Genomic DNA, 27,249 nt, shown 5'->3' on the forward strand with positions numbered 1-27,249 from the left:
GGGGGTGGAGGGGATGGCGTGTGGTTACACGTTAACCCGAGGAGCGTCCTGTGGACTCTGGGACTGATAACAGGGCCCAGGGAGGTGCTGCCCCCACCCTGGGGATGGCCCTGCCTGGCACCTGCTGATAAGGTGCCCACTGGGACCCAGGGGTCTCTCCTCCTCCACAGCCCCCTGCCCCTGGCTTCGTCTCTTGCCTAGGGAGCCATGGCTGCCAACGCCCCTCCCACTGTGCTGTGCCTGGCAGGTCAGAAGGGAATGGGGTGTGGAATTTCAATGCCCTCCCCTCCATGAGCTGGGGGGAAGGGCAGGGGACCAGAGCCCAGGGACAGGTCGGGAGACTCCCTCCTCCCCTCGCCGTCCTCGGCCCTGGCCTCCCCTCAGGAGTGCCCACCACAAACGCCTGCTGAACCAACAGGAAGGAGCTGAACCAGGAGGCCGTGCCAGCCCTCAGCTCCAGGGAAGGCTTCTCGCACATGTCCACCAGCGCACCTGGTATGTTCTTTACCTTTCCGTTGGAAGACATGGACCCGCTGGGCGCCCACCTGTCTGGCTTGGTTGGCTGCCCCCAACTACCACTGCTCCACCAAGGGGAAAGGGTTCAGGGGACATGGCTTCTGCAACACGCTGGGCAGGTGAGGGGGTGCTGGGAAGGGGGCTGGTTAGAAGCCCACTCACCACACCTCCCAGAGCCTGCGCGTGTGGACAGGGGACGGCTCACTGGGACCAAGACCCACGTGAGGCCGGGTAGTGTTCAGCTCCTCCAGGAAACGCTTAGCAGTCTCAGCAGAAGTTACCCCACAGCAGAGCTTGGAGGTTGAGGACCCTAATTCCATGCTCCAAGGGTCCCACCCCAGAGGCCACGATGCGGGAACAGCTCAGGCTCCCCGACCCCATGTCCCAGCACTCAAGGTCTGAGCAGCAAGAGTCTTAAACTGTCTTCCTTTATTTGTTTATATTTGCAATATGAAACAGAAGCTCGGCACAAACACACGCACACTCACGCCAGCCTGGGGAGAGGGAGCTGGGACAAGGTCACTTGGCAGCTGGGCTGGACCCCAGACCCTTGGGAGTAGGACGGGGACCCCAGCCAGACCCCCACCCCAGAGTCCATGGGAGATGGGGGGGTCTCAGTGAGTGCGTGAGGGCCCCAAGGGAATGTCACTGGGGAGGCCCCCTGGGACCAGGACCCCCAGCTCCCTCCCACAGAGCTGGCTGGGCCAGGTGGAGGGTCTTTTAGCTCCCAGCCTGGGTCAAAGTGCAGGGTCCGAGGCAAGGGGATTTGGGCAAAGGCACGACCCCCACTCGGGCCCTCCCCCAAGGTGGACCTGAGCTGAAAGGCCAAGTGTGGGTGTGGGCGTCTGCACCGGAGGGTGGGTGGGCATTGTGGGAGGGGAGGGTGGGTGGCAGCCTCAGGACCCTCACCACAGCGGCCCCAGTGGGACAGGGTGAAGGTCCAAGCCACTGCCACCCAGTCCTGCTTCCTTCTGGCTCGCCGCCTACCCACTCTCTCCCCCCTCCAGATATATATATATATATATGTATATATATATATATACACACACACACACACATATATATATATATATATACACACACATAATATATAATATAGGTCTCTCTCTCTCTTTCTCTCTATTTGACTCTATTCTAGGAGACAAAACTCCATAATTTCTTCTCTCAGTGCAAATGGGGGTGGGGTGAGGGGCCTGTCTCCCTGGCACCAGCCTCCTGGGAGTCCAGAGAGGACCTGGGGTGGGTAGGGTAGGGATGGGGTGATGGGGCAACAGGGCCACTGCGGAACCTGCCCTGCCCCCACCCGGACAGGGTCCACGTGGAGTACGGAGGATTTGGCTGCCACCACTGGGACCAGGCAGTTACCTGGGAACCGAGAGGAAGACCCACGTGAGGAGCCTGCCACCCTGTGGCCACCCCGTGAAGTTCCTGCCTGCCCTGCCCCAGCCCACCCTCTGCCCCCAGCCCCACCACTCACTGGGAGCCCGGGGACGCCGGCCCTCCTGGGGCAGAGCCATTGGGCATCGGAAGTGGCTCGAGGGCCAGGGCACTGTTGGGGGAGAGGGACGACATGGGGAGGTCAGTGCCCCCTGTGTAACACCAGCTGCCCTGTGAGGCTGCACCATGCTTACCTCTGGCTTCGGGGGAGCCCCAAGGACTCTGGGCTCTTCACCCCCTCCGTGGTCTGGGGGTGCTGGTGGGCCCTGGGGGCCGGGACAGAGGTAGCAGGGTCTCTGGTTGCACTGTGGGGGGACCCGTGGGGTTACTGTCACTGACACCCTCCTGGGCACTCTCATCCCTCAGCCCCCTGCTTGTGTAAGCAGGGAAGGAGTGCACGGCTCAGGGGCGTCCCTCACATCCGAAGACCCCTGGGAGCTGCCCACCGGCAGGAGCAGCTCAAGGTTAGCGGGACACGAGCTCTGCACACTCCAGCCCCCTTCTGATCCTACTGGGCCTTCCCACCCCAGGGCTGAGTGCAGGACCCTGGGATCCAGGATCCTCTCTTGTGGCCATGTGTGGGCACAGGCACAGCCCTAGACCTTCAGCTTCCCGAAGCTCTGAGGCAGTGGCACACACCTGCGGGGAGGAGGGTCCTGCAAGGGCCACGTGGATTAGCTCCAGGGCAGGGACAGCCCAGGGACCAGGCTCTACCCGCCGCCCCAGATTCTCCCCTTCTTGGCCCCCTAGTGGCTGCTCCCTAGCCAGTTACCTGTCCAAGGAGCTGGGGGCGGAGTGCGTCCCTCTGAGGGTGGCCTGGAGGTCCCCAACACTGACCAAGGCCTGGCAGGGGGCTGTGCGGAGTAGAGTGGCCCAGAGATGTGAGACTCGGCGAGCTTAACACCAGCCTCGCTCCTCAGGACCAGGTGTGGACAAGGCCAGGGGACAGCTGTGTATGGGAGGGCTGAGGGTGAGGTGGGCAGGATGGGGAGTGGGTAGAGAGCGGCTCACCCGAGGGCTCCGCTACTTTGCTGCCGTCTGTGGCTTCCTGAGGTGCTGAGGAAGGGATGGGATCCTGAGACCTAGGAGGCAAGAGGGGGAGCCTAAGGTGCAGCCCCCCCCACCGCCCTGCAGCTGGGGTCGGCGCTGGAGCTTAAGGCAACCAGGCCCTGGGCACCCACCACTAGGCCTCACCTGAGCTGCAGGGTGCTGGGGGCTGCAGGGCCAGCTGGGCTCGGGGTAGGGAGGTCCAGGGGCCCACTGCGGGGCTCCTGTGGGGCAGGGGGCCCAGAGTGCAGTTCCTTCTCCCTGCAGGCTTGGGGGCCGGTCGGGGCATCCACAGGCACTGGGTCAAAGGTTGCTGTCCAGCTGGGGCCTGGAGAGGGAGAGCAGCACAGGGGTGAGCACAGAGGCAGACAGCCAGATGCACCTGACCACGCCCGCCCCGCGCATGCACCCACCCGGAGGCTGGGGGCCGGGGCTGGGATGACAGGTGGGCCCAGCCCTGCCACGGGCCACCCGCCGGTCACCATCCTCGTCGTCCTCATCGTCCTCGTCGTCCTCGTCGTCCTCACTGTCTGTGCTGCCTCCGCTCCTGCCCCAGGGACACCTGTCAGTCAGCCACTGTGCTGGGCACCCTTCTGACCCCACCAAGGCCAGCCCCAGGCAAACGATGGGAAGGAATCAAAGGGATGGAGAGGAGGGGGCAGCGGGGAAGAGGCCCAGAGAAAGAGCCCATGTCCCATGGTGGTGGGAAGGCAGGTGGGAACTTGAGTGCCCTCTGGAAAGAGCGCGGCCAGCAGCACAGGGGCGGAAAAGTCCCGCCCAGCCCTCAGCAGGAACGGGGACACCTCCCACCCCCTGCACAGCTCTCGCAGGGAAGGCTGACTCCGCACTCTTCCTCCATCCATTATAGCCTCGGAGGAGGGCAAAGTCCAGCAGCGCAGCTGCTCCAAACGTAACGGCTGAGTGTTGACTAACACGCAGACACCGTGTCCAATGGGGAACCGCTAAGCAAACGTGGATGCTGCTCCACGGTCACTGACTGCCGTGACCAGAAGGGGCTTGTCCGCACAGTGAAAACGAGCCAGACGCTTGGGTAGACAGACAGGGTAGAGGGAGCTTCCTGAACCTGGAAACCTCGGAGGGCATCTCCAGAACCCACAACCCATGTCACACTCAACAGGGAGACCCGATGTCCCCCCAGATCAGGGAAGTGATGTGGGGGCCTGCTCTTCCCACTTGGAAAGGAAGGAGCACAACTATCTCTAACTGCAGAAAGGGTGATTTTGTATATAGAAACCTAAGGAGTCCTCTAAAACTGTTAGAAAAAGCAAGTTCTGCAAGAATGCAGGATACAAGATCAATGTGCGAGAGACTTTTATTTTTACACACTTATGACAACTTCAAAATGACTTTGAGAAAACAATCCCACTCAGGATTGTATCAAAAAGAATAAAACGCTTAGAAATAAAATTAACAAAAGCAGCATAAAACTTATACTCTGAAAACTACAAAACACTGTGAAAAGTAATGAACACCTAAATAAATGTAAAGACATCCCATGTTCATGGACTGGGAGACAAAATATTGTTAAAATAGCAACACTCCCTGAACTGCCCTATAGATTCAGGGCAATTCCTCTCAGAGTCCCAGCTGGCTTCTTTGTTGAAACTGACAAACTGATCCTAAAATTCACCTGCAATCTCAAGGAACCTGGAATGATCAACACAACTTAAAACAGAAGAACAAACGGGATGCTCACATTTCCAATTTCAGAACTCACTACGATGAAACAGTAATGAACCAGAAGACAGAGGCCAGAAATAAACACTTGCAAGTACAGTAGAAAGATTTTTGACAAAGGTGTCAAGACCATCCAGTGAGAGGGGAGTCTCTTCAACACGTGATGCTGGGACAATGGCATTCCCACACACAGAAGAATGAGGCTGGACCCTCCCACCTCCCACCACATCTAAAAAACTAGCTCAAGCTGGATCAAAAACCTGAACATTAAAAGCTGACATTGAAAACACAGGGATGCATCACAACCTTGGATTTGGCAATGACACCCGTAAGTGCAAATCAACTTGGCAGTCACACAATGACACACCAGCGGATGGCAAGTGACACACAACCACACCCACCCGAGGGACAGGCCTCACATGTAGGAAGAGGCAAAATCTATAGGGCAAGAGGTCAGGAGAGCGTCACCCTCGGAGGGCGGCCAGCAGAAGGCACGGGGTACAAGGATGGTTCTGCTCCCTCCTCTGGGTGCTGGCAAAGGGATGTCCACGTGTCCGGACACTTAAGATCCGTCTACTTGTCTGTATGCTAGTCACCCGTCAATTTAAAAAGTTAAAACACTCGAACCCTCAAATCAGAAGCCACAGGGGTCAAGGTGCAGGCCCTGAGTTGGTATTCACATTGGCAAGTCTATGCCACCCAAATGCATTTAGTCAGTGATTCTGGGGCCAACCAGTAAGAGAAAAAATAATGTACTTCTTGTACAAAGAGCAGGTCACAGCTTACTGACCCGCATGCTGGGACTGTGAGGGACAATCATCGTGTCTCCTTTCACTGGAATTTGGGAAAGGAGCTGACAGGACACTTACTGCCCTTTTGGGAAGAACACCTGCCCGACAGCTACCGCAGGGGAGAGGAGAGTGGGGGTGGGGGCAGATAATGGTTCCATTCGCACCTGGACCAAGCTGTACCTGAAGGACCCACCTACCGTTCCAGCCTTGCACAAGCGGTTATCCTACTCCTTTTGTAACTGAACTTATCTGAATTGGGTTTTTATCACTCACAAATGAAAGCGCCCCAAATAACAGACACACTACCTTCTCCTTATTGTTCTCACTCACTCCAGCTGATGAAAACCATTTTACATGGGCCCTGTGGCCCTGCTGTGCTGGGGAGCCTGTAGGAGGGTACTCACCGCACACCCGGGGGCTGGCCCAGGTGGGCCCCCCTGGCCAGCTGGCCGCCCTGCCAGGCACCATCCTCTCCATCAGACCCCCCTGAACCCTGGCCCTCTTCCTCGTCCTCCTCCTCATCATCGAACTGCTGGATCCGGTCCTTGTAGCATATCTCAAGCAGGTTGGCGTTAGGCTGCGGGGGCGGGGGGGGGGCGGTGGTGGTGAGGTGAGCTGACTGCCTGCAGCCCACCCCCACCAGCAGGGGTCGGGGGCAGCACTCACGTTGTCGTCGTCGGCATTGAGGGAGAAGGTGATGTTGGCCGTCTTGTCGAAAGGCGCACTGCGGGAGAAGCACAGGGGCACTGAGGGCAGGCTCGGGCCACTTCCCCCTCTCATCCCCTTGCTGGACGACCCTCGCTCTCCTCGGGCCCTGTACCAGCGAACGCACCTCCTCGCTAAAGCTGATCTATAACCTCATATCAACTCTGGCAGCACCCTCCATCAGCGCAGATGTCTGCAGAGCGGAGTTAAGTGAGTCGCCCAAGCTGCACACCCCCAGCCGAGTGAGGTCCCACAAGGAGACGGGGTCAGGCCCCACCTAAGACTCCTGAACCTTGTTTCCTCTACCCTAAAATAAAGGACACAGAACCTAGCTGGAGAGGTTGTTTTTAGGGTCTGAGATCATATGCTGGGTGAGATTATTCATTTTCTATGTACACACTTCCCACAGGAGACAGCTCACTGTTCACAGTGACTTTACTGGATGCAGCCTCACACGGGCCGCCCCACACAAAGCATCGCCCCAGCCCAAAGAGGGCCAGTCTGGGCCAAAAGAATCAGCCTTGGAGCTGAAACAAAAACGCTTCTGTGTGGGCCCCACTGCCAGCCCGAGGCAGGACCCGGATGGGGGCGAGTGATCCTAGGGATCACGGGGAGTGCAGTGCTCGTCATCTCCAACTTTCAGCCTTGCAGTGTCCACATCCACCCACACCCATCTCTGCTCAATTCTTTCTCTTTCAGAAGGCCTCACAGAAGTGCAATTCCTGGGTTAAGGAATTAAATCCATGCATTTTAAATACTGACACAAATTGTGGAAAGAGATTTGTCAATTTATACTCCTACCCGCAGACTGTGCAATTTTTCAACAGCCTCCTACTTGTTTTGTTTGCATCCTGCACCCCCTTTTTTTCCTGGGGCACCAGTCCATCCTTCTCCTGTTCTGTGGAAAGAGCACTTTGTATCTATGCCGAGGTCCGGGCTCCACGCCATGTGGTAGGGATCCTCCCCAGGTTGTTATCTGTCTCTCTGATTCAGGAAGTACATTAACAATCTCTGAGTGCTGACTTGGCACAGCCATCGTCCAAGCACGTGACAAATGGACTCACAACCACCACCAGGGCAGGTATTCTCATCTCCTTCACAGAGAGGGAGCAGCCCGCACGCACAGCTGGTAGGCCCAGCAACCAGAGCCCTGCGAACAGCTAATTCAGCCCTGAGATGAAAGATACTCATCCATTTTCTGTTCCAGAATGCTTCACGGCTTTACTTTTCTCTCACGTTTAAAGCTTTTAACCTCACTGGGATTTATTTTGACGGAAGAAGCAACACAATTTCATCCCAAAAGGGCAGCCGGCTAAGCTGAGGCCATTCACCGAGTGTCACCACCCCCGCCAGGAGGGGTGGTGTCTTCCTTGGCCGGTGTCCTTCCTCTCCAGGGGGCCTCCCAGCACTGGGCGCTGTGCGGGACAGAGCAGCAGCAGACACGAACCTCACTTCTGAGTCCTACAGGGTCTCTGTCTCGCTGTGGGCCCGAGAGACCACAGCTGACCCTCCCACAGTAACTGGTGAGTGCCCTGGGGTGAGTGACAGCACTGCGTCCCGGCTGCAGATGGGATCCTGAGCCCTGAGCAGAGGGTCGTCATGGCACATAACTAGGCAACACCTGAGAGGGCCCGGCATGCTGCCTGTGATGAAACAGACCAGGCCAGGGCCCTGGCCCCCACATGCAGCCCTTAAGGGGCCAGCCGGGCCTTTCTGTCACTACCCAGCTCAGGAACACCCCCACGGCACGCCCTTCGGTGACTGTTCCACTTTTTCTTGGGTGTCATGGACTCATCTTCTACTCTGACAGCACTGGCTGCGCCGGTCACTGAGCACGTCCCCCAGGAGCCTGCATGGCCCCCAGGGTCCAGTGTGAGTCCACAGGCGGTGGCTCCGCTCCCACCCCGACACAGTCTCCCCTTCAGATTCTCGCTGCCTGACCTTCCTTTCACTATCTACCCATTGCTGTCGTAAGGCTGCTCGTGAAATTGACAAAACACTAAAACTTTTAATTTTTTCTCTGTCAGCAAAAAACTTGGACAATAAAGAACGTAGTTCACGAGCGCAAGGCCAGAAGCGACTGCTGTCAGTGTTACCGTACAAACACAAATAATCAGACCTGGTCATTGAAAACCATCTCTCACGAGGCTCTGAGGCCTCCACGGGGGGAGGTAGGCCAGCTCTGAGTCTGCGAGTGTCTGTCCCACAAGCTCCGCAGCCCAGCTCTGCACAGCCAGCCCCCGTGTCCCAGGACGCCCACGCCTCCTGCCTGGTCCTCAAGAGGCGGGAAGAGGGCCCGAGGCCAGCTGCTCTCCAGGCTGAGCCCTAGCCTAGTGGGGCTAGGCGGGCAGTGGGGGCACTAGGAGGATGCGGGGAGGACGGCAGGAGGAGCACGCTGCGGCAGCGCGTGCTGACTCGCCACCTCACGTCCCTCGTGTCACGCGGCCGGCGGGCCCCGCCTGCCCCAGCCTTGCATGGGCCACACTCACTTTACGCTCTCCTCCTGCTCCCCGAACTCCTCGTCATTGAAGCCAAAGTGGTCGATGAAGGCTGAGGTCATGCGCTGCATCTGGAAGTCCATGAAGGCCTGCCAGGGTGCAGGGGGCAGTCAGTGCCCGGCGTCCAGAACAGCCTCCCCGCCCCGCCCCCCCACCGCCCCCACCTGCTGCAGCACTGCCTCCTCTGGGAAGTTGAACTCCTTGAGCCTGTCGTCCTCGTCGTCGCTGGAGGAGTGCAGGTGGTGGGTGTTCACCTGGGCAGCGGGGGTGGGGTAGGGCAGGGGTCAGGGCCTGCGGAGCCCCCAGAGAGGACGCGCGCAAGCTGGGGCTGTGGGGAGGGGCGTCCAGGCTGGACCAGAAGGAGGAGCACCGGTGAGGGCCGACGTGGGCGCGCCTGGGTGCAGGGGCCTCACCAGGTCCACGGTGTTCTTCTTGTTGGTCTCCGCCAGGGGTCCCGACACGAACACCTCCCACCGCTCCCGCTGGTCCTCTGGCAGCTCTGCTGGGGGAAGGGGGGTGTGAGGACACAAGGCCCCGGGCGCCCAGCCTCCTCCCGCCCCCGGGCCAGCCCCAGCCCTCACCCTTCAGCAGCTGCCCCAGCTGCTCGGCGTTGGGCCCCTTCTCCGAGTTCTGCGCCAGGGCGTTGGCCACCCTTGTCAAGTGGCCCATGTAGCCTTTCCGAGGGCCCCCTGCGGACCTGGGCGAGAGGGGCCGCGGCTGGACACAGACCCGCCCCGCCCGCCCAGCCCTGCCCTCCCCAGGGAAGGCCCTGACGCTCGCTCGCTCACTGCACACGGTCGTTCTCCTCCCAGGAGGTCAGGATGCGCTCCACCAGGCGGCACTGCTGCAGCAGCTGCGGGGGAGCAGCGAGGGGCTGGCGTGGGGTGGGACCACGGCTGGGCCCTGCTACCCCAGCCCACTTCCAAGCCCCTGGTCTGCCTACAAGGAGCGTGCAGCAAGTGTGCACACGCACGCTCCTCCTCTGCTCACCCAGAAATGCCCCCTGCCTGTGTGACGCCTGCTCAGCCCACCCAGCAAACCCCAGAGCCACTTCACCTGCCTCCAACTCCTGCTTGTCCACACCCCCAGTGCCCTACTGGTCAGCTCCTCCCTAGGCCCCGGGCTACAACCAGAAAGGCATCTCCACTAGCGTGGTGGCCATCACCCTGGGAGGACCCTTCCTAGTCCCCCACGACACCCACTGTCCCCCAAGGTCGCCACTCCACTCATCCCCACCCCCACACGTCACCCTCTACTTTCCAAGACTCTCGACCTAAGGAAGAGGCTGAGCTCCCAGTCCCTGGCACATGAATGGCCTGGCAGCACCCAACAGGCGAGGGGAAGGTGTGGGGCAGAGCCCACCCCCAGAGATCAAAGGGGGACCTGGGAGCCCCACTCACGTGTTTCACGACAGGGTTCTGGGCGGGTGTGTCAGAGCTGCTGTTGGAAGGAGGCCCAGAGCTCAGCATCGTGCTCACACACACCTCCACTTGGGCGTGCAAGAAATTGTTGAACACATAGTGGAAGAAGAGGTCCTGGGGGTGAGGGGCACAGGCTGGCTCGAGCGGCCCCCACCCAGTCCCCATCCTCCCCACCCAACCATCCCTCCACACAGTGCCCCCTCCGCCTCCTGCCCTTTGTCCCCTGTACCAGAAGGGTGTTGGGCACGTCCAGTGCCAGGAGCTCCTGGGTCAGGGCCGCATCGCTGGCGCTCAGGGCGCTGGCCAGCAGCTTGACCACGTGCAACCGTGTGTTGCCCAGCGGTGGGGCCAGGGTGCCCCATGTCGTGCGCAGCGGCTCCAGCTGCAGGCACAGGAGAAGCTCAGTTCCTGCCCCAGCACTGCCCTGACGGCGGGGCGCCCTTGTTGCCACCCCCTCCCCCACGCACCCTACCCACCTCAGGCGGCTCTAGCAGGAGTTGGTGGAAGCGGCTGAGCCGTGGGCGCAGGGCATGCAGGGTCCCCACGCTGGACACGGTGTTGTCCAGGGTTGCCTGGGCCAGAAGCTCCAGCTGCCCATCCACGCTGCTGAAGAAGTTGTTCACAGTCACAGACTCAGACCTGCAGAGGGACGGCAGAGGGCAGAGTGAACCGCCCAGACAGCCTGTGCACATGCATGTGTGTGCACACGTCTGCACGTGTGGGCCACACCTGGGAGGGAGTGAGAAGCTGCTGCCCTTGGGAGCCCGGGATCCTGGGGGCAGTGACCCGCCCCAGCAGCCCGGATCCTAAAGACCAGCTCGAAGCTACAGGTGGTCTACTCACCCTGTTTCCTCGTCTGCCAGAAGGGAACAAGAGGACTCCCCTCCGGAACCCTAGTGACCCCCACCCCGGAACTGAAGGGTGGGGCTCCGAGGGGTCACCTGGGGAGGGAGGCCAGCCTCTCACCTGGGCCTCCTGGGCTCCAGCAGCGTCAGTAGCACCTGGATTCCACTCACGATGACGGACTGGCTCTGCTCCCCCTCCAACATGTTGCTCAGAAGCTGCTCGATCGTCTCCTGCCTGGGGCGGGGGTGGCAAGCGTCAGGGAGGAGGGCCCCCAGATGGCTCCCCCTTCCCTCTGGACTGGGCACCACCTGCAAACCCACTTCTCCAGGGTGGCCAACAGCTGGTCAGGCTCCGGGCTGTCCTGCACTTGGATCATCTGCTCCCGGCTCAGGCGGATGATGTCGCACAGGGACTGGGAGGCGTTGGAATGTTGCTGGGGGAGGGGGGAGACAGAGATGACACTCCGGCCCCGCCCTGGTGTCAGGAAGCCCCACAAGCTGAAGACTGGGCACCCGCCCCTGAGGACAGAGGGTCACACAGACCCCGGGACACAAATGCCGAGGGAGAGAACAAAAGCACCAAACACTGGGAAGGCAGAGACGACAGAGAGAAAGGGAAACCAAAGCCGACTTCCTGGAAAAGGAGACACCCCACACAGACACCACACTATGCACAGTAGCTACAGAGGAGAACAACTTGGGCGTCCACTACCTGGTGAACAGATAAGCAACTGTGGTCTATCCACAAACTGAAACGTTCTTTGGCCTTAGAAAAGGATGAAGCGCTGACACACACTACAACGTGGATGAACACAGACAACTTGGCACTAAGGCAAAGAGGCCAGTCACAGAAGACCCTGCATCATGCAATCCGAAACGTCCAGAACAGGCAAACCCAGAGACAGAAAGCAAACTGGGTTGGTGGGGGCCCAGCAACCACGAGGGAAATGGGGAGCGGCAGCTAATGGGTACAGGATTTCCTCCGTGGAGTGATGAAAAATACTCTAAAGTCAACATGGCAAGGGCTGCACAACCCAGTGAATATACTAAAAGCCACTGAATCCTATATTTTAAATGGGTGAGTTAAACTTTACGTAATAAAGTTTATGTAATAAAGTTGTTGCAAGATAAACAAAGAAAACCATAAGCAGAGCTCTGAGTCTAACCCAACAGGTGCTTCCAGGGCCCACCCACACAGACCCCCGGCCCATGCAGACCAACCAGGCCAGGGCCACACTTCAGAGCCCCTCACAGATGCCCTGCCACCTGGCTCATGGCAGATACCCCTAGTCCCTCTGCCACAAAGGCCTGGACAGTCAACACTCTCCCAGGCCAGGCACTGGCTGAGTGCCTGGTGCTGACTACCTGCGCCTGTGGACCTCTGCCTACAAGCCAGTGGGCCGGGCGGACAGACTCAGGGCTCCTGGGTGGCTTCTTTGAAGGACAGGCAGAGCTGATCCAGGCACAAGAGACAGGAAGAGCCACCAGGCCACAGAGCCAGCAACAGAGGGGAGGAGGAGAGGGGCCCCTGAGAAGGGCAGCAGCGAGGGGCCAGGGCCAAAGGACCCCCTTCAGAGCCCTGACCCCTCAAGGGATGATGGGCCAAGTTCCTGAGAAACGTTCCATGTGTGTACACCCGTTTTCTGTTCTCAGCAGGAGCCCCCCGCTCAAATACACACAGTTCCAAATGCTTCCTTTTCTCATCAACTCGTTTAAGAAGGGAGTGGAGGGACAAGTTGGTGTGGGGCGGAGGCTGGAAACATCAGGTGGGCGGGCTGCACTCACATTGTCGTCCTTCGATGGGTGGATCTGCTCGATGAGCCGCTGGACAATCTTCTCCTCATTGAGCCACTGGGGGCGAGAAGGTGGAGCTCTGCTCACTGACCCCGCTCCTGCCGCCTGCCCCTGCCCAGCTGCCGCCCCTCAGCACTCACATTGACCACGTCCTGCCTCAGCTGCGGCCGCTCCACGCAGGTGAGGAGGCGCAGCAGGAGGTCCATGATGGCCGAGGTGCCGATGTGCTGCAGCAGCAGGTCCACAAAATCGTCCTTCTTCCGCAGGAAGGACACGAGCTGGGGACACAGGGACTGGCACGTCAGCGCAGGACCCGGCCCCACGCCCACCCGCCCACCCTCCTCGGGGCCCCAGGCACCTGGTCGGTCTTGCGGTTGATGAGGATGCCCATGACCTTGCTGAAGAAGCTGGCCAGCAGCGGGTTGAGTTTGCCGCTGCTCTGCAGGAAGCCATAAAGCCGGTGCAGGAGGGACTCGTCCGCACCCAGTGCGTCGTTGATCTGGGGCACGTCCGACGTCAGGATCTCACAGGCCACGCTGGGGTACCTGACACACCCAGAAAGGGCCGGGGAGGGCACGGTGGGGGCGGAGGCCAAACCACCCCGCCTCCCAGTCGCAGCCCATTCATGCTCCCCACCCCACAAGGCAGCATCCAGCCTCCTGAGCCTGGACCTGACCCCCTATCAACACCTGTCCCTCTAGTCCCTCTACCCCCAACCCTCCAGTCTGACCCAGGCCCAGCCCCGATGACCCTTCTAAAATCCAACCTCATCCCCTCACCTCCTTGTACAGACAGGGAGAGGACTGCCCCACCGTTTGCCACCCAGGGCCCTGGGGGACCACAACCTTCTCCAGCTCTGCCCCATAAACTATAAGGCCTCTGGGAAGCGGGTTCCTTGAGGCATGGCAGGGACCCCAGGGGCAGCTCGGCACAGGTGTCAGAATGAAGGCTCCCTGCTACTATGAGCAAAAGCCCAGTCCACGGGGCCACTGGACACACTCAAGGGGGTACAGAGGCCAGGCGAACAAAGAAGGGAGAAGACACACGTGGGGGCAGGTAAGTGACAGATGAACACTGGGGGACACAGGGGACACTCTGCTGGCCCCCCAGAGGTCCCCACTGTGCACCAGACCCCAAAGCAGCTGGCAGCACCTCACAGACCCCCACTTCACAAAGGGCAAAGTGAGGAGAAGCAGTCACCCACTCCCCATGTGGCTCAAGACCTCCGGGGACAGAAGATGCAGAGCTCGTAAGGACCACCTGTGTGTCTATAGTGTGAGGGGCCAGGGAGAGGGCGACACCAGGGAACCAAGAGGATTGTCCAGGACAGACTGAGCAGGGCTCAAGAAGGGCAGCAAAGGGACTTCTCTGGTGGTGCAGTGGTTAAGAATCCGCCTGCCAATGCAGGGGACATGGGTTCGAGCCCTGGTCTGGGAAGATCCCACATGCCACGGAGTAACTAAGCCCATGCTTAGTTACAGCGGCGACAAGAGAAGCCACTGCAATGAAGAGTAGCACCTGCACCCGCTCGCCGCAACTAGAGAAAGCCCGCACACAGCTATGAAGACCCAACACAGCCAAAAATAAATAAATAAAAAAGAAGGGCAGCAGAGACCAGGGCAGACAGAAGCCTCCCGTCATGGAGACGATTCCTACTGACCCTCAACAGGGCCCTGTCCTCTTCGCCCACCCTCTCTGGCACACCCGAGGGCCCTATGGTGGGAGGGAAGGGCAGAAGAGCATGGGGGAGGGGGCACAGGCACACCCTTAGCACCTGGCGTCACACTGGGCACTGGGGACGTGGGGGGTGAGGGGGCAGGCCTCACGCTGCCCATCCTCCAAAAAGGGAACAAAAATCCAACTGAATAAACCATGGAAATAAAGTGGGGGTGGGGTGTGGGCCAATGAAACACACTGCCCAAACACAGCACCCCTAACAGCTGGGGAAGGGTCCTCGGGTTCGTTCTGCCCATCTCTCCGTCTGGGAAGTCCCGTAACAAAAACGGGAGTCAACAATGTCCACAGCAAGTCGGGGTGTCCCACTGTGGGGGACCGACAGGGCGGGGCTCACTTGTAGCGCAGCCGCTCCTCGCCGCTGGCCGGCGGCTCCTGGGTGACCCAGGCCACCATGGCCTGCAGGTGTGGCGGCTGCAGCAGAAAGTCCAGCAGCTTTCGGTTGACAACCTTGCATTCCTGCAGCACGTCCTCCTCGTCCAGCAGCTCGGGCAGGCTCAGGTCCTCCCGCTCCAGCAGCGTGTCGAGGTGCGAGCTTGTGTGCAGGTCAAACTTCCAAAACATGGCGCCCTGCGGGCAGGGGCTGTCACACGTGGGGTCCGACCCCGCCCGCTTCCCTCCACCTCCTAGCCTACGAGGACCACCCTATGGGCGACTGTCCTGTCCACTGCCGAGCCCCCAGGCCTGGGGAAGACCCCCGGGTGCGACCACACACAGGCCCCGTGGAAAACAGCCCCGACGCTGTGCACGGAGCTACCATGATCCTGTCCCCCGCAGGGCCTGTGTCCACTGTCCCCACATCTAGGCTGGAACTGTGCTCATCCTGGAACCTCTGGCATCAGACTCGCTTCAATCTGCATTGCCGAACAAATTAAAATGCCCCATGACAGCCAGCACGGTTGCCATCCAGCCCAGCAATCTCTGTGCTGTGTGCAGGGTGTGGGGTAGGGGCAGAGGGAGGAAGGTCTGCGACGTCTCCAGGCTGTGGCCGCTGCCTGGACACTACACACACACACACCCCAAGCCCCCGTACCCAGTGCCATGACAGGAAGAGGAAAAGTTTGAGGGGAGGGGGTGGCAGCTCCCAGAACAGCCGCTGCCCAGGGCCAAAAGGAACCAGGACAGGGAACCACCTTAGCAGGAAGGACGGAAAGCCAGCGCCCAGCACTGGAGGATGGCAGCTCACTGGCCAGCACTGGAGACCCTGTACGCCTGGCTGTGGCCCACCCCACCCGGCACTGGCCTTAGGGCCATCTCGGGTGCAGCACTGACCAGGTGCCAGGCGGGTCCAAGCCCTCGACCAGCAGGGATTTGGCTGCTCCTCTGAAGATTTCTATAGGCTCCCAGCGTCGACCACCGGGTAGAGACCCGCCCTGAGCTGGCCGCCAGTTCCCAGGTCACTTGCTGCCCACTCAGGTTCCCTATGCACCGGGTGCTGTGCCTATGGCCCTCGGGAGGGGCTGTGGTCACCCCACTGTACGGGCAACCACACCCGGGTAAGCTGGGCCCCCCGAGCACCGTGCAGGCGCTGACCAGAGCTCACACACGTCAGCCACCTCGTGGAGACCACCTGAAGCAGAGACCACTGAAGACAGACCCAGAGACCAGGATGCCCCTCCCGGAACCTCCCAGATGCACACGCCAGTCCCTCTCCTACAAAGCCCTCCCTCGCCGTTTCTGGCCCACACCATCCCAACCACGGAGAACATGCCTGCCAGACGGGGCACCAGCCCAGGGGAGAAAGACGCTCGACTCGGGAAGCAGCTGGGGCTGAAAGCGGGGCAGAGCTGGGTGGCACGTGTGGCCGCGGGCAGGCGACTGGCCTTCTGCCCCTCGGTTCCTTCAAGACGCCACCAGCATCCAGCTCTCCCTTCCAGCCTCCTCAGGAGCCTCACTTATCTCCTCCCAGCCCTCAGGGTGACTTCTCAGTGACTGGGAACAAGTGGCTCTAAATCTGCAATCCCTGCCGGGACTCATGTCAGTTCCTAAGCCCTGGCCACCTACGGCTGAAGGTGGAGTGGACGAGCCATGACCTCGGGAGACAGCAGCAGACACCGACCCCAGACAGTGGGTGGACAAAGGGGGCACTTGAGGGCCCCCAGTCCCACAGGCCTCATGGGTCCTGTCCGACAGCATGCCGGGACCGCCCCCTTAGCCCTGCACCCCACCCCACTCAGGACGCTTTTCTGAAACACAAACGTGAGCACCTCATGCTTGCTCCCCCCAGGAGACCCTGAGGTGGCTCCCCTGTCTCCGCACGAAGACCCCGAGCGCCCCTGACCATCTCCTGGCGCTCCCCACCCAGGACCTCCTGCTCTTCAGCACTCACCGTCCCAGTCCCGTCTGAGTATGTGCACCAGGCTTTTCACACCTGCCACCCCCTTGGCCGACCCACCTCCATGTGTGTGCCGAGCCCAGGCCACGCCCCCTGGTACCACCCTTCCCCGAGCAAGCTCTAGCCTGGCTGCTCACATGTCGCCCCGCGACTGCCCTTTCAGGGCGCATCTCCTCCAGAGCCTGCAGCCCCCTGAGAAGCCTCTGCGTGACGTCACTGCCTCCAGCCCTAGGCCTCTGGTTCTGCGGGAATGGGGGCATACTGCAGACAACACGCCAGACACATGAAGTGGACAAACCACGTTAGCTGCACCCCTGACACCGTTCCCAGGCCCACACAGCCATTATCTCAATCCACCCTCACAATCGCCCCCAAGGAAAGAACCGATGGCCCCATTTTACAGGTGAGGAAACTGAAGTACACCGAGGTCTGGGGGCTGGTGAACTGTGGAGATGGCACCCAAACCCCAGGAGGTAATTTCTCAGGGTGCAGGGCCTCATCCCATTAACTGGTGCCCAGCCACTGCCAATGAACACTCGTAAATAAGTGAGTGAGCTCAGGCCCGAGGTGGCTGCCAGCACTGGCTCTGCCCTGGCTACGGCCTTCCCTAACCTGGCTCTCACCAGCTGACAGCCTCAAGGAGCTGAAGGCCAGCTCTTCCCTGGTCCCTGCGGGGCTCAGCGAAACGCTCAGCCTCGAGTCTAGCACTTACTCAGTGGACATCTCTGAGTTCAGGGAGGAAGGCTGGGCCAGATCCCTCACAGCCTGTACAGCCCTTACGCTGAATGTGCCCTGATAGGATGGCGGACAACGCAGAGAGAACCTTCCTTGCTGGGCTGCTGTGAGCACCCTGGACAGCACCTAGCACGGTACCTGGCATGCAATATGTGCTCAGAAACACTAACTGAAAGGCACCCCAAGTTTTCCCACGGACCCTGCTCCTGAGGCAGGAAGCTGACATACCTGTCAGGGAATCAGTAAAGGGACCCGCTCCCACCCTGTCTCCCCCAGCCGCCACCCTCAGAGGCTCCCTATAAACCACAGTCACAGGTCGGGTGGGGTGGGGTAGGGGTGACCACCAGGGCAGGCACGCTGGGGATGGGAGGAAGGAGAGTGGGTTGAACCCGGTGCCGAACGTGGGTCCCTGTGTCGGAGTGAGGACCACTGCTCCAAAAGGAAATCAAGGCAGCACCCCCCGCTCTGCAAGTGCTCAGAGACCTGCCTTTGCACGAGGGCAATTCCCCGCTTCTGCCCAGTTCCCAGACCTCTGAGGGACTCTTCCACCATCCTCTTCACTTCAAGACACAGCCGGGCCTGAATGGGTTTCCTGAGCTAGGTGGACCTGGGACCAGAATCACTTCAAGGGGCAGCCACTGCTGGGCCCAAAGGACAAGGAGCTCGCCATGGCGAGAACACCACCTCTTTCTACATCACAGACTTGTGCGGCGATAAGGAGACCAGAGAGGTCAAAAGGCCACCCAGGTGGCATGAACAAAGCCAATCACCAAAGACTACATCGTATATTTCCATTTACATGAAACATCCAGAAAAGGCAAATCCATAGAGACAGAAAGCGGATTAGTGGTTTTCAGGAGATGGTGGACATGGGGGGTGGGGGGAAGAACTGCTAGCGGGTATGGGGTTTCCTTTTGGGGAAACGATGTTCTCAAAAAAAAAGTTCTAAAACCAATTGTATACAGCTTTATTTGTCAACGATACCTCAGTTTAAAAAATCCATTGTAGGACTTCCCTAGTGGCACAGTGGTTAAGAATCCACCTGCCAATGCAGGGGACATGGGTTTCAGCCCTGGTCCAGGAAGATCCCACATGCCGCAGAGCAACTAAGCCCGTGCGCCACAACTACTGAAGCCCACGCGCTCTAGGGTCTGTGTGCCGCAACTACTGAGCCCATGCTCCACAACAAGAGAAGCCACCGCAGTGAGAAGCCTGCACACTGCAACGAAGAGCAGCCCCCGCTCGCCACAACTAGAGAAAGCCCGCACGCAGCAATGAAGACCCAACGCAGCCAAAAAAAAAAAAAAAAAGAAATAACTGGTTAAGCCACAAAATGTCTGGATTAGGATATACTGTCAAAATGGAAAGGAATAAAAAAGTCTATAAGAGTCATTAAAATTCGAAAAAAAAATCCATTGTGGTGACTGATGATTACATAACTCTGAATAGACCAGAAACTGTTTAATTGTGCACTTTAAATGAATAAGTCACATATGGTGTATGAATTACATCTCAACCAAAAAACCAGTTATCAAAAACAAACAAAACCAAAGCTGCCTGAGGCTGCTGTGACAGGGCCAGGCCTTGGCCTTGCTCTGCATCCAAGACACCCCAAATTGACAAGCCGCCAGGGCAGAGCCGAGGCTGAGGCGTGAAGGCTCCACCTCGGGAGCACACCCAGGTCCCCCCTCACTGCCAAGGCTGTCCCTGAGCTAAGCAGGCCCCACAGAGCTGGGGGACAGGGCCCTGCAACCCCTTCAGAGAACCTGTGCACCTGGCACCTGCATGGCACTGTATCTCTAATCAAGACGACTAGGTACAGCACTGTTATTATTCCAATTTGATAGCTGAGGAGATGGGGACCCGCAGGGGTCCAGCCACAGCAGAACCGGGACTCAGCGCCCTCTCCAGAGCACAGGAGGAAATTCTCAAGGCGGAGGCACGCCCACACACTTCCAAAGCATCTGGAGACACGGCACAGGCTACGCTCCTCCCACCCCACCCCTCCCACCTGCTTCGGACAGCAGGTAGGACTTCCCTCCCAAAGCTGGCTTGCCAGAGAACGGAGAATGGAGAGCGGGTGCGGTGCGGAGGGCTGGGGGGTGTGGACTCCAGCGGCCTCAGAAACCAGGTGGCCCCTTAACTCTCAGAACCTCAGGTCCCTCCTCTGAAAATCAGAGAAGGCTGCAAAGATCAGATGCAGTCGAGTGGTAGTCAGAGTCCTACAAACATCAGGTCTCAAGCTCTACGCAGAACAGAGATGCAGATACAGGAGAAGTGGAAATAAGAAAACAGAGAAAAACACTTTCCCCCGCCACAAACTCTCAATTCACTCTAGCCTCAAGTCCTGACAGTCAATCCCACCTTCCACTTAATGGAACTTCCTGGAAGCCCTGGGAACTGGACAGGAGAGGTGGGTTTCATTCTTACTCTCTAAGGGGGTGAATATGGGCAGGCACTTGGCATCCAAATGCCTTGTTTCCTCATCTGTGAAATGGGGGCACAGCCATCAGGAAGGGCCATTTTATGAGAACAGCAGGGTCAGGCCAGTGGTCCTGATACAGCAGGTGCTCAGCAGGTGTTGGCCTTTCCTATCTGTCCCTGAGGCCAGGCTAGAGCCTGGACACTTCTGAGCAGGAGGGAAGGAACAGCCACTACCCAGGGTGACGGCGCTAAAAACAGAAGACTTGAGGAAATGCCCCATTTGCCTGAGTGCCCGAGGTCACTCAAGTGCTCTGGTGGGCGCCATACACCCCGCCACCCCCACTCGTTGCAACTTTTAGTGAACTTCAAGAAAACGGAAGTGACTACCTACTGGTTTTTAGCGACCGTTTGAAAACCATGACTCTGGCTGCAAACGGAAGAAGGGGAAACTGTAAATGAGAAAGGAAGCCATTAAAAACGAAAACTACCTCTCTCTCTGCCAGCTCTGCACCATCACCCCAGGTTTCCTGCTTTGCTGCGTTGTTCTCAGGCCTCCGACACCAGCTGCCCCTCTCAGGAGCCTGCCAGCCCCTGGCCCTGCCTGGGCTCAGACAGGGCCCGACTGCAGCTCCCACAGAGCGTCCCCACTGCCGCTGCTGCCACTGTCCGTCCAAACACAGCCCCGCCTGCAAGGGAGCCCGTGGGCTGATCCTTTATCTGCCACCCCTTTCTCGCCTGCCCTGGCCCTGAAGCACCCGGAAGTGGAGGTCAAGTGTGAAGAGGCCTCTGGGAGGGCCTTGGGGAGGCCACCTGAGATGCCCAGAGACTCCAACATTGGGAGAAGCCAGCTCAGGCCTGCTGCCGCTGCTGCCCTCAGCCACCACAGGCCAACAGGCCCCTAAAGAGACAGCGGCCAGGCAAGCCGCAGGAGGGGAGAACCTGCTGCTGGTTGGTCAGCCCCCAGCCCCTTGCAGGGCCCAGCAGGTCAGAGGACAGCAAGACCACCACCCTCTAACTGCCCCCCATCCGTCAGCTCTCAGCCAAATCTGAAATGTAATGGGGGTGGGGGACTTCCAATTCCAGGAAGGGGACAATGGACAACAGCAGGACCCAACACAGACCCGGCAAGGTAAGTGGCGGGACATCCATTTGGAAGTAGGGGCCGCAGAAGCCAGAGGAGAGGGACCTGGCCAAGGCCACACGGGACGATGGGCTGGAACTTTCCTGTGGCTCATCCTTCCCATGGGGGGCTGGGGGAGTGGGGAGGCAGCAGTTAGGGGCAACACCTCCCACCACTCTGGCCCTAGACCACACCTGCCCAGGGGAGGTGGCAGCTCTGGTCCAATCCCAGAGGATGGAACAATTAGGAAACAGAAGAGAATGGGATACCCGGCCAAGGACTGAGGAGGGGCCCGAAAGCTCCCATTCAGTGCCATCTCCTGGATGGGTTCAAAGGGGAAAAGAGCAACGAATAGATTTTGAAATAGCTCTTGGAAATCAGAGGGCAGGAGTGAGTGTTATAGGGTGATCCAAAGTCAGAAAGGCCTGAGTTCCAATCTGCCTCTCCAAATTCCAATCTCTGGGGCCTTAGACCAGACCTCACTCCACTAAGCCTCAGTCTCCTCCCTGAGAGACACCTCGCGGCCACTGTAAGATGGCCCTTCCCATGGGAAGATCCACAAAACCAGTGTTCGGGGGAAACCATGGTGCAGCCTGCAAAGGAAGGTGTGTCCCCACCCCCCAGGTACTGAGCCTGCCCAAGCTCCCTTTCGGAGCCCGGCAATGCGGGGAAGGCTTCTGGTTTCCACCAGGGCGTCCAGGCCTCTCTCACCTCATCTCTTGCTGCAACCCGCATGGCGCTCAACACTCCCGCCACACCTGACTGCTCGGCTGCTCCCTCTGCCTTCCCTCCAGCTCTCTGGGCCTGACTAGCTAGCTCCTCGTGGGTCCTTCAGGCTTCAGCACAGACACCACTTCCCCCAGGAAGCCTCCCCTGACTGCGTTAGAGGCCTTCTCCACACTTGCACAGCTCCCGTGGTCACACTACGATGGCATCCAAGCGCTCTGCGACAGAACTTGCCTATTCGGTCGCCTGCCTCCCGCAGCAAGATGCCAGTTTCCCGGGATCTAGCATAAGGCCAAGCCCACAGCCTGAGATACTTCTCTTCTTTAATTTATTTTATTGAAGCCTAGTTGATTTACAATGTTGTATTAATTTCTGCCGTACGGCAAAGTGACTCAGTTATACATACATACACATTCTACTTCATATTCTTTCCCATTATGGTTTATCCCAGGATACTGAATATAGTTCCCTGTGTTATACAATAGGGCCTTGTTGTTTCTGAGATACTTCTTGAACTGATGAAAACTGGAGTCCAGAGGGAAAAGGTGACCTGCTATAGTCACCTGGCCATGGATCCTGAAAAAACACTGGGTGGGTGGGTGGGTTGGGGGGAGACCAGCAGATTCTCCTTTACTGGAAAGAACAGTAGGTATCCCAACAAAACTAACTACTAAAAACACAAAAGTAAATGAAAGTACACAACTCAGAACATACAGCCGCTCACAGTAGCAAGAAAGCAAATAAGCCACAAGGATACAACACCCAAGCAAGAAAGCAGTTTCTCCACTGCAGCACTACTGACAGCTGGGCTGGAAAACACCGTGTTGTGGGGGGCTGTCTTCTGCACTGGAGGGGGTCGAGCAGCATCCCTGGCCTCCACCCACTAGATGCCAGTAGCATCCCCTGAGCTGTAACAACTAAAAATGTCTCCCACCATTAGTAAACGTCCCCTGGGGGATACCATCGCTCCCCGCCCCCGAGTTGAGAACCACTGCAATGGATAATCCCAAACTAAATAATAACCCTAAAAGCTCCCCATCCTGGTGCACTTCCTGTGCCTTGCTTTTTGCTACAGGCTTCTACAAACAGCACGCTGAATCCCCAGAACCACCCTATGAGGACAGCACTGACGTCAGTGCCACTCTACACCCCACTGAAGTTTCTTCTTTACAATTCTGAAGCCCGTACCACACCTGACAACACATCTTCCTTTGCAGAAACATCCTGCCTTTCAGGCTGGTGTTACCGGTAACAACTGTGTCCTCGGCACTGACGTACAGGTATGTAAAACATCCAGCAAGAAAGACCCTAACCGGGTCACGTTCAAGGGCCTGGACAAGCAGCCTGACCAAGGTATTCCGCCCGCGCGCCCAGCACATCTGCACCGCAGGTGCGCAGACTACTCCTGGGTTCCCACCTTCACACATCTGCACGTGCTGTTCCTTCCACCCAGAAGGCCCTTCTTCCCACTTTCCATCTGTCAACTCCTACTCACCCTTCCTAGATAGAAAAAGCCACCCGCTGAGCCAGTCTCACCAGTCCCTCTGCTCTGTGGCCTCCACAACACCCTGAGTTACCTCTGTCACTACACCAGCAACGGTGACTGTCCGGCTCTGCCTTTGCTTCCCCCGGGCAGGGCCTGGGCCGCTCCCTCCCTCCCTCTGTGCCCTCAGCCGGCCTCACCTCAGAGAAAGGGGACGGAGCGGTGGCTGCTCCACAGAAGCCTGGCTCCCTGCCCTCCTCACAGCCCGACACAGCAGGGCGCGGAGCCACGGCCAGGGTGAAAGCCTGACTACTCTAGTGTCCTGAGCCCAGGGTGAGAGGCAGAGCCCAGAGTCTACGAAGCGTGGAAGAAGCGGGTGAGGCAGAGAGAGGGAGGGCAAGCGGTGTCCTGGGGAAGGGTCCGCGGGGGAGTGGGCCAGGGGGGAAGGGAGTGGGCGGGAAGCCCAGGGGCTTAGGGGGGTCAGAGGGGGAAGACACTAAAAACTACAGGGGGCACCCGTGGAATCACAGGAGGTGAGGAGGGGGGAGGCAGGACACGAGGTGAGGGAGGGGAAGGTGGAAAAAAGAGACACTGAGGCAGGGGAATGGGCCTGAGAGGGGAAGGAAGGGTGGTCTGGAGGAGGAGAGACTAGGAGACGTGGGGGGCTGAGGGGGAGACAGGAGACTAGGGGGGCGGAAGGGGAGAGACTAGGAGACTTGGGGGGCTGAGGAGAGACAGGAGACTAGGGGGGCTGAGGGGGAGAGACAGGAGACTTGGGGAGCTGGGGGAGAGAGACTAGGAGACTTGGGGGGCTGAGAGGGGGAGACTAGGAGACTTGGGGGGCTGGGGGAGAGAGTAGGAGACTTGGGGAGCTGGGGGAGACAGGAGACTATGTGGGCTGAGGGGGAGAGACTAGACTAGGGGCTGAGGGGGAGAGAGACAGGAGACTAGGGGGGCTGAGGGGGAGAGAGACAGGAGACTGGGGGGCTGAGGGGGAGAGAGACAGGAGACTGGGGGGCTGAGGGGGAAAGACTAGGCGACCTGGGGCGCTGAGAGGGACAGACCGGGGGTGGGGAGCCCCCACGGACGAGGGACAGGGTCCGAAGGAGAAGGGGTGAAGAGACTCGAGGGATACCTGGGCGGGGCACTCGGGGGAGGGGAGGGTGACTCGGGTGCCTGGACTGCGGGGAGACTCCCGGTACGGCCCGCTCACCTGCGCGGGGGGGCGGCGGCTCCTCGCACTCGGGGCTCATCGGGGCGCCCCCCCCGCCCCGCCGGCGGCGGCTCCGGCCCCTCCTCAGGGAGCCGGTATGTAGGGGCGACGGGCGGCGGCGGGGTCTCGCCCTGGCGCCGGGGCTCGCGCAAGCGTCTCGGGCCTAGGGGGGCCCTCGCGCGCCGAGTTCCAGAGTTTCGGGGGTCAGTGCCGGCCGGGTGGGGCGGGGGTCCGGGGCCCGCAGGCGAGGTGTCTGACGGAGGTTGGCGGGGTCGCGAGGCCCACGTAGGCCCTCAGCTGGGAAGTCGCCCCGGTTTCCCCGGCCCGACGCGCCCTGCGGAAAAGCAAGGGCCGGTCACAGAAGGCGTCCTACTCCGCAGGCCGAACAGGCCGCAGTGCTGAGCAACGGCTGACGGAAGCCGAGGCCCACTTCCTCCACCGCCCCCTTCCCCACACCGGCGAGGCTCCCGGGCTTTGCAGTCGGCTTCAGGGCCTCAGACGCCCGGCTCCGTCCGCCACTATCCCACAATCCCCTGAGAACGGAGGCACGCAGGAGGCCCCGCCCTCCCGCCGCCGACTCGGTGCGCAGGTGTGCGGAGGCCACGCGCCCGAGCCCTACAGTGCGCATGCGCGCTGGGCCAGTCGCTGCGGAGCACGCCCAGCTAGAACAGCTCCGCCGCAGAAGTGCTTGCGCCGATATGTGCCAACGGTCTCTTCCTAAGTAAACCCAGGCAACCCAGTGCGCAGGCCCCACTGCACACTAGGGCATCGTTTCTCTGCGACTCCGTTCCAAAGTCCACAGGAAATCCTGCTCCTGAATTTCTCTATCCCCTCGCTCCCTTTGGATATCCACTTGCTCTTCTGTCTCCTCCAATCACATTCCTGCTTCGCCTCCAGGGTCGGCTCCTGAGCAATCCATCTCGGCTTTTCTCTCCAACCCCGGCCAGGAGCTTTTTGTCCCGCTGCGATCTTTCTCGACGCCTTCCTCCTCTGTGCCTTGGGCTGACTTCAGTCCCACTTCTAGGCCTTTGCCCAGGCCGTGTCTTTACTGTTGCCAGCCGCTGCACCAAGTATCCTCTAACAACATCGACTGGAAGGGTTCTCCTAGACTTTGTGTCCATGTTCTTTAAGGTCCCATCTTGCTCTGATCCTCAGTTTCCTCAATTTTCATACCCCTCTCTTGCCATGTTACAGGCCTTCTGTAAGAATCAGCGCTGTAAGTGCGTGTAAGGAATCGGCATTTAAAAATTTTTTTAACTCGCATATTTACCTTTTCCATTTCAGGGACATTTTCACTGAATCCTATTTTAGTTGTTTGTTCTCTATTTCAAGGATGTCAGTTATGCATTTGTGCTTAACATCTGTTAGCTTCTCTGTAATTGCTTTAATCTTTGTCATTTCTACCTGCATCTGCTGATTACCACATGTCAATAATTTCATTTTACAGCTGTGTCTCTTCTGCTCCTTGCTATTTCCAGTGTATTTGTTGCATGTGATGTTCTTAGCTACTGCTGAGTGACAGGCAACCACAACCTATCATGCTCACAGCTTAGAGCTGCAGGTGTGAAGGTTGGTGAGGCTGGTTCTGTTCCTCATGTCTCTCGTACTCTGGGCACCAATGGACATCCCAGGGCACCATCTCATAAGAAAAGACAGAGGCGCCTCAGATCAAGCCAAACTGTGTTAGCACATTTCAAGTCTCAGGTTGCCTCACATGTGCCACCATCCATTGGTCAAAGCAAGTCACGTGGTCAAGCCCAAAGTCATAGGGCGGGCACCTACGCCCCACCCACCATGGGTGAGGAAATGTACTTCTCTCATGGAGGTGCAATGAGAGGGAGCAGATATTTGTTGAACCATCTAATTTATTAATTACCACAGTCCTCGATTTGTTTCCTTAGGTTTGCCAAGCTTACCTTCTCATCTTTGAGGTCTTGTTTAAAAATGGACACAGGTTACTATTTTTATACAGCTTGAAGCATCTGTGAGGCATTTCCTTCTGTTCCTTGAATCATCTTCTACATCAGCTTCTTTTGTCGTTTGCACAGCATTTTGCTTGCTTTTTCCCCAATACGATTGCATAGTTGCCACACTGTTTTAACGCATAAGCTCAGGAACTGAGGGGCAGGGGGTTGGCCATATTAAATCACCAAATGGAACCTGAGAAGCTGACAAAGTCCATCTCCAAGAACCTGGGAAGCTGCAGGGGCTTAGGACTGAAGTTGGGTCTCCACCTTGTCAGAACTCACAGCTCGACAATGCTGTTCTTTGCATTAGAATTGGAAGGAGCTTCTTAAAGTGTTTGGTTGGGGGGGGGGCTTCCCTGGTGGTGCAGTGGCTAAGAATCTGCCTGCCAATGCAGGGAACACGGGTTCCAGCGCTGGTCCGGGAAGATCCCACATGCCACGGAGCAACTAAGCCCATGCGCCACAACTACTGAGCCCACGTGCCACAACTACTGAAGCCTGCGTGCCTAGAGCCCGTGCTCCGCAACAAGAGGAACCACCGCGATGAGAAGCCCGTGCACTGCAACGAAGAGTAGCCCACACTCGCCTCAACCAGAGAAAGCCCACGCGCAGCAATGAAGACCCAACACAGTCAAAAATAAATAAATAAAATAAATAAATTTATTTAAAAAAAAGTGTTTGGTGGGAACACTCATTCCCCATTGCTCACATTTCCACATGGAGAAACTTCTATTGCTGTCTCTTTCCTTGCCTCTTCACC

At 58.7% G+C, this 27,249-nt stretch overlaps 1 protein-coding gene across 4 annotated transcripts; it reads right to left on the minus strand.

The window, feature by feature from the left end:
• Positions 1-915: 915 nt before the first annotated feature.
• Positions 916-25,139, minus strand: PPP6R1 (protein phosphatase 6 regulatory subunit 1; the record flags this gene model as incomplete). Of its 4 annotated transcripts, XM_082862093.1 has the most annotated exons (24): positions 24,523-25,139; positions 14,824-15,056; positions 13,111-13,297; positions 12,893-13,030; positions 12,744-12,809; positions 11,280-11,392; positions 11,080-11,193; positions 10,590-10,752; positions 10,343-10,495; positions 10,093-10,227; positions 9,481-9,545; positions 9,274-9,389; positions 9,106-9,191; positions 8,857-8,946; positions 8,684-8,781; positions 6,156-6,213; positions 5,894-6,066; positions 3,414-3,547; positions 3,148-3,328; positions 2,965-3,035; positions 2,726-2,807; positions 2,148-2,258; positions 1,994-2,065; positions 916-1,881 (listed from the first exon to the last, which is right to left on the minus strand). In XM_082862093.1, the coding sequence occupies exons 2-24, from the start codon at positions 15,048-15,050 to the stop codon at positions 1,878-1,880; spliced, it is 2,637 nt and encodes an 878-aa protein (XP_082718219.1). In that variant the 5' UTR covers positions 15,051-15,056; positions 24,523-25,139. The 4 variants fall into 4 exon arrangements, with proteins under 4 accessions (XP_082718219.1, XP_082718221.1, XP_082718220.1 ...); XM_082862095.1 differs by lacking the exon at positions 1,994-2,065; XM_082862094.1 differs by lacking the exon at positions 916-1,881 and having other exon boundaries at positions 1,990-2,065; positions 3,483-3,547.
• Positions 25,140-27,249: the final 2,110 nt, after the last annotated feature.

The sequence above is a fragment of the Leucopleurus acutus genome (genome assembly GCF_964270905.1).
Source record: "Leucopleurus acutus genome assembly, chromosome: 20".
NCBI lineage: Eukaryota > Metazoa > Chordata > Mammalia > Artiodactyla > Delphinidae > Leucopleurus > Leucopleurus acutus.